The following is a 12,747-nucleotide window of genomic DNA, read 5'->3' on the forward strand; positions in this document are numbered from 1 at the left end:
TTGTCAATATAAAAAAGGATAAGGTGACGGTAAAACTTCATATCAATATTTTCGGATTCAAAATGATATAAAGGAACAATTTTACAGTGTAAACATGTCTTATATGCAATTTAATTGGTTCAATATAATTAAGCTATCTGACTAAAGATTTTCTCATACAAAAAGTATAAGGTGAATGTGCTGCCGCTCATAACACGAAGATAAAGAGCGCCATCTATCGCTCAAACTACTTCATATCATTTAATTAATCATTAATCTTTCAAAATCTGAGTTGTTTTTGTCAAGTGGTCTTCTTTCCGCTGGGATCTCATTGGTAGAATAATTTGTTAGTGTTTGAACTGATTAAGTTTTGATTTCACTTATGAAGTGAGCTTCATAAATATTTATCACTTCATTTCCGCATATGCTGTAGGACGAAGCACAGCACAGTGTTAAATATTTTAAAGCCACGGCAGACATTTTTAAAAGGCTAAGTTGTGAAGTTGTGCTTTTATTTTGCTTACAGCTGAAACTCGGGGAAAATTAATTAGAAAGGTCAAAGTGACACCTAGACTCTATGGCAGATTCTCCCTTTACACCAAGTTCAAAACGTCGAGATATGTACAAGAAGACAACTCCATCCTGGAAAGATGCCTATAGAAAGGTAAATATGTACGGAGATGGAAAGTGAGTGTAGAATTAGAACGGCTTGTCCTCGCTCTATGAATAATTTATATGGCACTGCTTGGAGCGTGAGTGGCCAGCGGATTTGATCTTCCGTTTACGCTGCCTTCGTCCCGACGGGGAAGCATGGCCAAGGGTCGGCATCGCATTTACTTGGGCCTTGCCCTCATTATTCATTATTGCTAAATGTTATTGTTTTTTTGCAGTCGTTGTCTGTATTTCTTGTTGTTTGTTGTAAATCTTAGAAATACAAATTATGAATACGGCATGACAGATGCAGATTGCCTCAAAATCGGGGGGTGGGGGGGGGGGGGTAACAAAATGGGCGCTTGTTCAGACACCTACTAGATCTAGATCTAGATCTAGTACTACTCGCCTAGACCATCCAAAATTTGACCTGTAACTCCGGCGTGGAGATTCCCTACTAAAACATACCCAAAATGAATTAATTATTCATTAAATGTCCAAATAAAGATGATGAGTTTAAATTTGTTTATTATGTTTATGTTTATTACCTGTTTCGTGTCAACTTTCTTGTTATTTTTGGCGTATTTTTCGGATAAACGTTGATATTAGTATAGAATCTAGATACACTTTTTCACAGGTTTCTTCTTCTTTTTCCTTTTGAGTACAGACCTCTTTACAGAGTATTATCGTACTATACTGGGGGTGTGTGCAGGTGGACCACTACACCGGGGTTTCCCCCTACTCTTTATACGAATAGCGCAGTGGGTCCTTATCGTGCAAAGGTAGTGACTCTTCTCTACACGGGGCCTCCATTTAACTTCCTATCCAAGGGACGGAGTGTTTTCCACTTAACATAACCTGGGTCTATGAACAAGGGAAGGGGCACGTTAACACACAACGCAGGCTTCAGTCATCCGCCTCGGTGGGAGTCGAACTGGGATCTTTGGTTTGACAGGCGCAGTGGGTCCTTATCGTGCAAAGGTAATGACTCTTCTCTACACGGGGCCTCCATTTAACGTCCTATCCGAGGGACGGAGTGTTTTCCACTTAACATAACCTGGGTCTATGAACAAGGGAAGGGGCACGTTAACACACAACGCAGGCTTCAGTCATCCGCCTCGTTGGGAGTCAAACTGGGATCTTTGGTTCGACAGGCGGACGCTGTGTAAAGTTATCTACCGTAATGAGGTGAAACCTGTGAAAAAGTGTATACTAATATCAAAGTTTATCGAAAAATGCTCCCCCCAAAAACAAGAAAATTGACACGATACAGTTAATTAACATAACAACTTTTAACTCCAAGATGGCTGCCATGCTAATTATAGCTGGCCAAGCCTATTTATTCACAGATATTGTGCTATGTGAGTAGATCTATGAAAAAACAAATGATTTGTGTCACTTCAGAAGCTGTTTAAACAAAATGCATATCACAGGCATTTTATATGGGACTACACAAATGTTGTCGGGCCTAGTACCTAGAATTCTTTTTTTTTTGTTACCAGAACTCAAGTTTATCTTTATAGATAAACTCCAGTATTGGTAAAAAAAAAATAATAATTCTCACAGAATCAAACGAAACTTACACTGAATGTTCAAGATTACAAATAAATGACATGTGCCAAACAATTTTGGAAGAAAATGTATACTGGCTGAGAAATGAGCATAGAAAGACAAGGAAATCAAGGTAGTACTAGCCCCGACACCATGTGTGTTGTCCCATATATAGCTTTCTATGTGAGTGCTTGTTACTTTACCAAGACTCGGTCAAATTTATTATGATTATGATGACTCCAGAACCTTGCAGTGCACACCAATACTTTCATGCTACATGATCAACTGTTTCTGATCCTTTCCACACCTTTTCTTTCACAATGCAATCGCATTACCAGTACTAAAGTTTATCTTTAATATTGATCATCTTCTTGACCCCTTCTGTCTTGCCAGAGATGCTTTGACAGGCTGCGAGGGAGCAGGGAGAGTCTCCTCCAGAGGTTCAGAGGTACCTCGCCTGGTTCTTCACCGTCTACCGCAAGCCCGTCGTCTAGAATCGGGAGTAGTCCCGGCAGTCCCAGTCTGATGGTCACACGGGTCATGGAGGAGGAATGGAGGCTCCTGACAAGGGAGGATCCATCTTTTGCAGTAGGTGCTATCTATTTCTTATATTAATAATACTCAGTTTTTATATAGCGCTTATTTCAATCACTAAGCACTTCCAAACTTGGAGATTATAACCCCGCTTTAGCTGTGCTGCCATTACAGCGCTCTAGCATTTTAAATATTAATTCCTGCCAGGTACTCATTTACATTCACAATATCCTCGTTTAGTTGCTGAAAAGGCTTTTGACGAGTACCAGCATAGACGTAGACATCACCTGGGCTAAGTGTGACAAATGTAGATCAATGTCTTGCCAAAGGACCTTATTGCCGCGGCGGGTCTCGAATCGCGGACCTTGTGATTGACAGTTCGGCGACTTAACAACTTGACCACGGCACCTCTAAACATGTATACCCCTTGACCTCCCCCTCACTATCCCCACTTCTCCCCCACCATCCCGCCTACTCCCAAGAAAAAGATTCAGATGTATGAAATGCTACGTGTGCAAGAACTTACATTATGTATTTTGGCAACCATCAGCAGTCTAAAGTTCTGATAAATTGTAAAGATATCCAGCAGACTTGTATTCTTGAAGCTTAGCCATCAATACAAGATAGTCAACTTTCATTTTTATTCCAATTTAGAATCTTATCAATTCATACCAAATCTGCTATAATAGATTAATATTTCTTCCAAGTACTGTACTAGGTGACTTGTGGAACAAAATACAATGTATAACTTGCGTTATAATACGCAAACTGTGCTATGTTATTTAGCTCAATACTGCAGACTTTAAAGTAGATATTCATTGATTTTAAAAACTAACTTTTTTTTCATTATTGCAGAGTTGAAACTTTGAATCGACAAGGTTATCAAAATTCAATGCTTGGAAACATTCGAAGTAATGATTATTATAAATTACAAAACGCTTAAATACAGCCCCGGCATAGCACCTGCAGTGCTCTCCGAACGCTGCTGAGATGTGTGAGATCACAGTATGGACATGACTTGCACAAGCAGACGATGTCCCATGACATTTCACACATTTTCAGTGCCTGTGTTTTCATCTTCTCTTGAGTTTTTTCTCTGTACTTCACTACCGTCAGGCTAAATGTATAATCTATGGCCTCACTCTAAACCCCGCGCATGGTTTTATTTTGATGACAAATGCAGCGATACAAAAATAAAGGAATCTGTCGCTTGTTAACAAAATAAGACGCCATTGTATATTCAGCTGCACACACCGGGGGTATGTTCGGCGTTTCAAGAAGGAACAAATGCCGTCCTTATTATCATTCCGGGGCTTTTCAATTCGAAAGTCTGGTTTCTTTGATTGCTAATTAACCCCTATCCTGTGTATTTACAAGCAAAAGATTTTAGTTATCAGAATCGGATCATATCCCCTTTTGAATGGTTTGACATGCCATTACATTTATATGCACTAAACTCATTATAATTTGAGAAATAATAGCTTGCAATTATATTCATTCTCTATGGTATGTCGTCTGCTTGGGCAGTGTTGGTCCATATAATGACGTCATTAAAACATCGTTATTTTCCGGCGAATCTCTCGTATATCCCACCTGCTATGGAGGTGGTTGTATTTGTATTTCCATAAATCACCCGATATGTAATTGACCTAAAACTTGTCCGATGGCCATCTGTTAGCTTACCAGTTTCTAGTGATACATAAGTTGACACATTTGTGATCTTCTTTGAATTTCACCTTTAATACTAATAATGTACAACAGACTCTCTTTTATTTTTCACCTGCCCTGCACTATGCTGGATGGTTGAAGCATACCGTAAAATTTATCTTGGATGTTTGAGATAATTGCAACATTTAACTACCCTCCCTCTTGTCTTCATGCAAGGAGATCTGTGTGCATCCAAGTCGTGTACCTACATAATGACGGTTACTCACAGCCTCTTGTTACATGTGCCAATATATTTATCTATATTTTCATTCTTCAGCTCATAGAAGATGAATTGGACCTGAGGGAGGAGCTCCAAGAAGAACTCATGAAAGAAGGTAGGAATGATCTCTTGCCAAGCATTATTCAATTTTTTGTTGTTGACATGCTGACTCATTGTAAACATTTGTATTTTATTCTAACTTGCATTTCTAATCGCTTTGAAATACATTGAATGCTACCATAGCTAAAACTAGATACACGAGACTGCATAAATGTACTCTACACGTTTGTATACAAAGACTGGAGGGAGAGGAGAGGACTAGCTCGCAACAAAAGTCCAGGTATATTCACTTTTTTTTTGTAAGATACAAAACAGTATGCTTAATGATGCTTGCTGTTAAACTGCTGCATTTTACCGCAGCATATAAATGTTACAAGCCGTTTATTGTCACACTAGACTTCAACGACTATGGATTGATTGTGTGCCTTATACTCAGGGAAAATAAGATCGCAGAATTTTGTCAAGTCAGGCATATCTAAGCCAAATAAAATATTTGAACTTTATTTGAATTTATCCTTCTAGAAATGAGCATCATATCCGAGTACGAAACTAGCCTGAGGTTGGAGGAAGAACAGTTACAAGATACTGTCAACCATTTCACTGAAGGCTCAGTCGTATGCCCTCTCTGCCAAAGGTTTGTGTAGAATTATTCAAATAATTAAGAACTAGTAGAGATAAGCAAGGAATATAAAGCTACAGTAGTTTGAGGTTATAGGTAGAGCAGTCACAAGCTACAGTTATCTATTTCACTGCTGGCTCTGTTGTGTGCCCTATCTGTCAGAGTTTTGAGTGGACTCTGTGGAGCCATTCAAACATTACAAACTAGTATAGTTGAGCATAAGTATGATGCCATTCTGAGGTATTAGGAAGAGCAGAACTTTTACAATCTACCATCACCACTTCATTAGAGGTTCCCTTGTGAGCCCTTTCTCTCAAAGGCTTATAAATGTAGAATCATTCAAAAATATCAATAGAGACTACCATCGTAAGGAATGTAGGAATAACAGTTACAAACCACTGTCAACCATTTCCCTGTAGGCTCCATCGCATGCCCTCTCTGTCAAAGGTTGGTTTAGAGTCCTTCAAATGGTAGGAAATAATATCAGTCAATAGTGGTCTTGGCATAGGGAAGATCCTGGTTCAAAACCATTTCAATTAGTGGACAGGCAAATGCAACTAACAGTTAATATCATAGTTGTGTGTTCTCATATCAGTAGTTGTCTTTTCCTTCAAAATATTTTTGATGATGCTTCGACATCTGCTCCTGGCATAAAAACTGTCAGACTGTCAACCAATTCAAAACTTGTCTCAAGACACATTTATTCAAAATTGCTTTTGATGATTAACTTAAATACTCTGTTCACATTGATGTATATATTTCATGTATTTTGTTTGTTAATAGAGACTTTGGTGTATTGCTATTTGGTTCTAGGTTAGTTTTGAGGTTAGGTCACCTGGGTTAAGTATAGTATCGGGTCTAGGGTTGAATTTAGGTGTAGGAAATTATCATGTTACAATTGACCCAGGGAGCAAGCATCATGCAACCAATTCTGACCTCACCCCTTGTATGCATATATCTCTCCTCTCTTATCTGCCCACTCCCCCTTCCCATCAATCTCTATTTTTTTTTCCTCTCTATTTAGAAACTGGTTGCTCATGAATAAGGGTATCGTCTTCTGTTCCTGTGGGTTGAGAATTGACACAGCTGTAAGTTATCATCAAATTATTACTTTCATCATCATCATCAAATCATGATTTCTTGGGGGGTCCAAAATTAAAAATTAACTTTCATTATTCTTGGCTCAATCTTCAACTGGCTTATTAACTTGGACCTTCTTCTGAGTTTTCACCAAACATAATTGCACATTAAAGATAAAGGTGAGTTCTGGTAAAAAAAAAAAAAAATGAATTCTCACAGAATCAAACAAAACTTACACTGAATGTTCAAGATTACAAATAAATGTCATTTGCCAAACAATTTTGGTAGAAAATGTATACTGGCTGAGTAATGAGCATAGAAAGATTAGGAAATCAAGGTTAGTAGCCCCCGACATCATTTGTGTAGTCCCATATACATCTTTCTGTGTACAGTGCTTGTTACTTTACCAAGACTGGGCCAAATGTATTATAATTTTGATGACTCCAGAACTTTGCAGTACACACCAATACTTACATGCTACATGATCAATTTTTTGGATCCATTCCACACCTTTTCTTTCACAATGCAATCGGATGACCGGAACTCGCCTTTATCTTTAATGAAAAATGAGTTTCATTGAATAATTGAGGAAGCACCTGCCAGATGACTTTGTTAGAAATGTACAGCTGAGTGTTGGGCAGAAAGAAATATCTGTATTAAAATCCAGCTCTTCCCACCCTTGTGTTGTGCGCAGCAAGCGGGCTCACAATGTGCATTGAGGGAATATAACCTCCATTGAGGTTTCTGTTTATATATATTTTTAGTCCAAGCAACAAACTCTTGGAATGAATTAAAGCCAGTGCTCTAGTTCCATGGGTGGAACTTAAGGAATTAAAAGAAAAGGATTTTAAAAATCTGGTATAGGCTCTATCGACTTTATGATACTGTAAAGTGAATGACATGTAGAACATAAAAGATTGAGTTGTGGTTTGTATTGAACCTAAATGTAATTAGAACTGAGCTTAAGTTGTCCATGTTGTCTTTTTTTTTGCTAATAGCAAGATGGTCTGAATCTCGAGAACATTGGTCAGACTCTTGAGCTAGGGGTCAGTCAACACAGCACCCTCTGTCCAGTAACGCCTGTCTTTGCTCTGTTGGAACTGGAGAGACTACAGAACCTTGTCATGTCATGTGAGGTGAGTGCATTTTAAGGGTCCCTCAAAAAACATGTAAGGCGCAATGTATGATCCTTGGGGGTCGACACAATGGCTAGTAAAGTGAGTGAACCTAGAAAACCATGTAAGGTGCAAAGAATGATCCTTGAGGGTCGACACAAGATAGATCAGGGAGTGAAAAAGGTGGCTTTTGGGATTTAAACGTTCCACACAAAACACTAACGACTGACTAATCTACTTGTTATCCTCTTTCTTTTTCTTTTCTACAGACATGCGTCAACTATCGCACATCTAACAAATGCCCTAAAATGATGATTTGATCACAAATTGAATAGAAAACAAAGGTTAAAACATACTTGGAGAGAAAAATATTCTCAAAAAGAATGAAACACTGATAATACCAAAATATCAACAAAAAAAACCTACTTGTAACTAAACTATAGGTCCTAATATGGAAAAAACAGCATGAGGAATGGACATTTCTGCATTGGAAGTGTGTCTCGCGTGGTTGTAAATTTCGTTTTAAGGAATTCCTTCTTTTTTTTGCTCGAAATTCCTTTTTTGGTCGCACAAGGTTGGCAGCTCTGGCTAAGTAGTTCGTTCCACACAAAAAACTAACGACGAACTAATCAACTTATTTCCCTCTTTCTTTTTCCTTTCTACAGACATGCGGATTCCTGCATATTGTAATATAGCATAGCATCCTGGCGAGAGGGATGGACAAGACAACTGTCTGCAGCTAGTATTACATCTGCTGAGAGCCAGAAGGGCATTGAATGGGATCATTTAATACAGCCTTAAAGGTATAGACCAGTTTTGAAAACGCCCCCTCTCAAAAATGAAATGGAAGTTCCTATTACAAATCATGTGAAAGAATATGTTTCGACTAATACGTGATGATACAAATTTTGCCGGGAAACCGCCTATGATTGTCAAGTTGGTAAATTATCATATCTATCCGGCCTGGATGGATATAGCGTAGTCCCATATACATCTTTCTGTGTACAGTGCTTGTAACTTTACCAAGACTGGCCCAAATTTCTTATCATTTTGATGATTCCAGAACCTTGCAATATGCTAGATGATCAACCTTTTCTGATCGATTCCACAACGTTTCTTTCACAATTCAATCGCATCACCAGAACTGGCCTATACCTTTGACACCCTTTTGGCATTCAACAGAGTAATATCTTGTAAATATATTGTGAATAATCGATGGACTGACCTTGACATTGGTATTTATATCTATTAGCGATGTACCTGTTAGAAACAGTACTACATGTGGAGAAACGCATTGCAGCATGTTTTTTTGAGGTGGTAATGAGTATCAGATATGTGTTGATTATGTTGATGGTGTTGATTTGCAATGTTGTGGCGTCATGAAAATTGCTTTGATTATATGAAAAATGAACCACATTCTAAAATAGAAATAATTCATGTTTGCAAGTGCTTTAGTTAATATGCACTGCATGCTGGTTAAGTAGGGATCGGATAGAGAACAAGACTTTTCTAGTTCATTATCACATGCCAAAATTATGCCTCAAAATTTGGTAAGATTGTAAAATAAATATTTAAAAAATACTAGAGATAGGCTTTTACCTTGGGTTAAACAACTTACACAGTAATGCCAGAATTGTTTAGATTCTAATGAATGTGTTTGTTGTGCAAATTAACGATTATTTCCCCTTGAATCAGTCAGATATGGTAATACATACAATGTATTCCAGCATGAAACTGCAATTGTCAGTGGGAATTACACTGTATTTTCATGATGATCAAGTTCATTTAGAATGGGTCATGATTGCTGGAGGGAATCTGAAGTAGGTTCTAACTTTGCATAGATCCGTAAAAAAAAATAATAAAACTTATTAAATTGAAGAAGAAACGTTCAAGGTGTAAATGAGTTTGACATAAAAATCGGAAGGTAGTATACATGTAGGTGGTATCGCTTCAAATTCATTTGTCATAAATGGCACCTGTTGCGTCATCCTTCTCAACGCTATAGTCGAAGACCATACCATCTTGACTTGCCTCTTGACTTATTTTATTTATTTTTTGTTGGCTAATATATATATAAAACTATCATTCCACTTGCCATATTATGTACATTATGCTGAAACAAGACTGATGCAAGCCATCTGACACGAGTAGTGGGAAAACTACACTGTGATTACGTTTGTGGTGTGTTCAAACTTCAGATATATGTTTGACTTGGTCATCGTGTTTGTGGTTTAAAGGAAACGCTACGCTGTTCCTAATCAGAATCATTTGTATACTATGTGTTGGGTCATAGAATTGTGAATATAACTGAAAGTTTCCTTAATATCCTCTCAGTACGTTTGTGTGTGCTTGTAATGAATTGCACTGTACATCCGTGTTCTTTGTAACCTTAAAAAAAATGGAAATTTTGAATATTCATGTTTATAATATGACTTTTTGTATCAAGAGAGGTTGACCTGGGACCTGTTTCACAAAGCCTTTTTTCAATGACAAATGGCAAAAATCAGTGACAAGTCTGCTGTCATTTGTCACTGATGACAAGTTTTGTGAAACAGGTCCCAGTTTTCAAGTGCTATGAACAGGGCTGGTTTCATTGCTACCAAAAATTACTTCAATGTAGACGTGTCGTGGTGAAGTGGATATCTCATCGGACTGTAGATCCCAAGGTCCGCGGTTCAAGTCCCGCCGTGGCACTATTGCCTTTGGTAAGACATTGATCTACATTTGCCACTCTCCACCCAGGTGTTAAATGGTTACCCGATAGGATGCAAAAGCCAATGTCGTTAGATTAGCAAGTGTGCGCTTGTAAAAATGACGTTTGGCTGGAATACTCCCCAGGGAGAGGAGAATGTGCATACATTGTGTGCGTAAGCCTGGTAGTAGTGATAGTGGTAGTGGTTATTTTACCTGACTGCTAATAAAGCATAAATGCTTGTTAGGATTAGCAACCAGACGGCCAACAGCTTTAAGTCCATTCCGAGGGACCTGGTATTAAAAAATTAATGCCTCACCAAAGGGCACTAGCGCATTGAATTGGTTTCGAACCTGGGTCGCCTCCTAAATCCGATGACCTGGGTAATAATATACATCTGTAAAGCGCTTTGAGAGGGCCTCCGCACCTGAAAAGCGCTATATAAGAACAAACTATTAATATCCCTGCCATAGCACCGATGTTCTTTGGAAGATATGAAAGGAAAATCATACCCTACTAGCAAACTACCCGACTACTGGCTAAATTTCTCATAAATATAATTGTTCAATTTTCAAACCCTATTTGTGTTTTCATTGAAGCTGGGTATGTATGTATATTTCTTTAATACCATCATGAAAGTTCATGTACACTGTATATATGATTGAATATAGTTGAACTTGATTATGAAGTCATGAGTCGTTTGATCATCCTAACACACTCCAAATGGTAAACTAAGAGTGTATGTCTATGAATTTATTTTTTGTTGTTCAATAACACACGTGCCAGAGAAGAATATGATTTATTTAATTTCAAAATATTTTCAGATATGGGTTTATAGATGAAGATTTGAAAAAAATTATTTTGTTTGTATTAATTATGTGCCTGAAATGTTTGTTTCAATTAAAGAATATTTTTATAAGCAGAAGATGTCTTGGTCAGCATGTGTTATTGTACAAGCTGTTCTCAAAGGGCAATCCAACCCTTGTAATAACTTCATTTGTATGGAAACAGAAAAATAAGAGAAATGGAGTGACGAAAGTTTGAAATAAATCAGGCCAATAAGAAGGGAGTTATGAATGTTTGAAATGTGAGATCACTAAATTCATGCAAATCTCAAATTGGCAATTTCATTTGATGGTCTGTGACACTGACGTAGTCACTCTCCTGTTTGTTGTGTATAAACATATTAATATCTCCTTTTTCTCCCAAGTGCCTTCTCACTTGGGGGGGGGGGGCACTTTGTCACAATGACATTACCAAACTAGCCAATTTGAAGTGCCAATAAGTAGGTATGCAACTTTTAAAAATTCAAAACTTTCTTATTTCTTATCCGATTTTATTCATACTTTTACAAGTCTACTTCTCTGATGTTTCTGCTTTCTTTTAGAGTAGTTCTTGGTTAAGGTGCAATCGATTCAGGGAACTTGGGTAATACACAAAGTAAAGGGAAAATTTTAAAAGTAATGGAAATTTGGGAGATGGGAGCAAGAGAGAGAGAGAGAGAGAGAGCGGGAGAAAAAAAATGGGTTGGGGAGGAATAGATAATAATGGTGAAAGAGGAAGATTGAAAAGAAAATGTGAGTACACACATTAAGAAAGACAAATGAGGCCACAGTGAATAACAACATAACCAAGTAAATAATTTACTTTATAAACTGATTTATTTCTCATAATATCCTTATATCTTTAATGTACAATTTTTTTCATTTCATATGAACGTGAAATCAAATTTATGCAAATTGTAATTAAAAACCGCATTTTATAAATGTCCGACAAATCACTGCGAGATGTATTGCTGCATTCATTTCTTTATACATATCTTACAAAATGAAGTCATTCAAATAATAAAATGTAATGCACATGTATAACAACATCATTATAATTTTACTTTTTTTCATGGCAACCTACAAATTAATAGTAGCTATTGGGTTTCGACCAGTTTAATCCTTTCAGGACAGGATTTATTTTGGGGGGATAAATTGATCACATATTGTTATTCAAATTGGCAACAATAATATGTCTTTCATCACTACAATGATAAAAATAAACTGCCCTGTCTCTGAACACGAGTCACAGACGAGAATGTTCTTGAAAAGTTTTTATTGAAAATCAAAGATTTTTAATCTCCCACATGTTGCCAATTCAAGGAATTTAAAAACTTATTTTCCTTTTCAAAATTCTGAGCATCAAATGCAATTATAGTCAAGAAACAAAAATGGATGCAGTTTGTGTATACAGTGTATCTGGTATATTTTTTTGGGGGGCTCTGAATCAAATGTTATTTAGCCGATTCTAAAATTGGGGAGGAACTGTCGCGAAAAGGTTAATATCCCAGTCAAACTAACATGACAAAAGATTATTGGAATCCATTTTTTTTTTATTTGAGGGGGGGTGGGGGAGGGGTTGATGTAAGGGCAGTTGTAGTGCAAACAATAACCTTACAAATCCTAGACCCATTTACAATCTGCAACCCCTCCCCCCCCCCCCTGAACAAAATAAAATCACTGTACGATCTTCTAAAGATCAGAGCATAACAAAC

General features: G+C 37.3%; 1 protein-coding gene across 1 annotated transcript; it reads left to right on the top strand.

Moving 5' to 3' along the window:
* The first annotated feature begins 256 nt into the window (after positions 1 to 256).
* LOC754313 (RPA-interacting protein B) lies at positions 257 to 8,409 on the top strand. Its single transcript, XM_030992174.1, has 7 exons — positions 257 to 643; positions 2,575 to 2,769; positions 4,700 to 4,757; positions 5,225 to 5,336; positions 6,346 to 6,409; positions 7,400 to 7,537; positions 8,182 to 8,409. The coding sequence occupies exons 1-7, from the start codon at positions 557 to 559 to the stop codon at positions 8,209 to 8,211; spliced, it is 684 nt and encodes a 227-aa protein (XP_030848034.1). The 5' UTR covers positions 257 to 556; the 3' UTR covers positions 8,212 to 8,409.
* Positions 8,410 to 12,747: the final 4,338 nt, after the last annotated feature.

The sequence above is a fragment of the Strongylocentrotus purpuratus genome, unplaced genomic scaffold (assembly GCF_000002235.5).
Source record: "Strongylocentrotus purpuratus isolate Spur 01 unplaced genomic scaffold, Spur_5.0 spur5_scaffold_2, whole genome shotgun sequence".
NCBI lineage: Eukaryota > Metazoa > Echinodermata > Echinoidea > Camarodonta > Strongylocentrotidae > Strongylocentrotus > Strongylocentrotus purpuratus.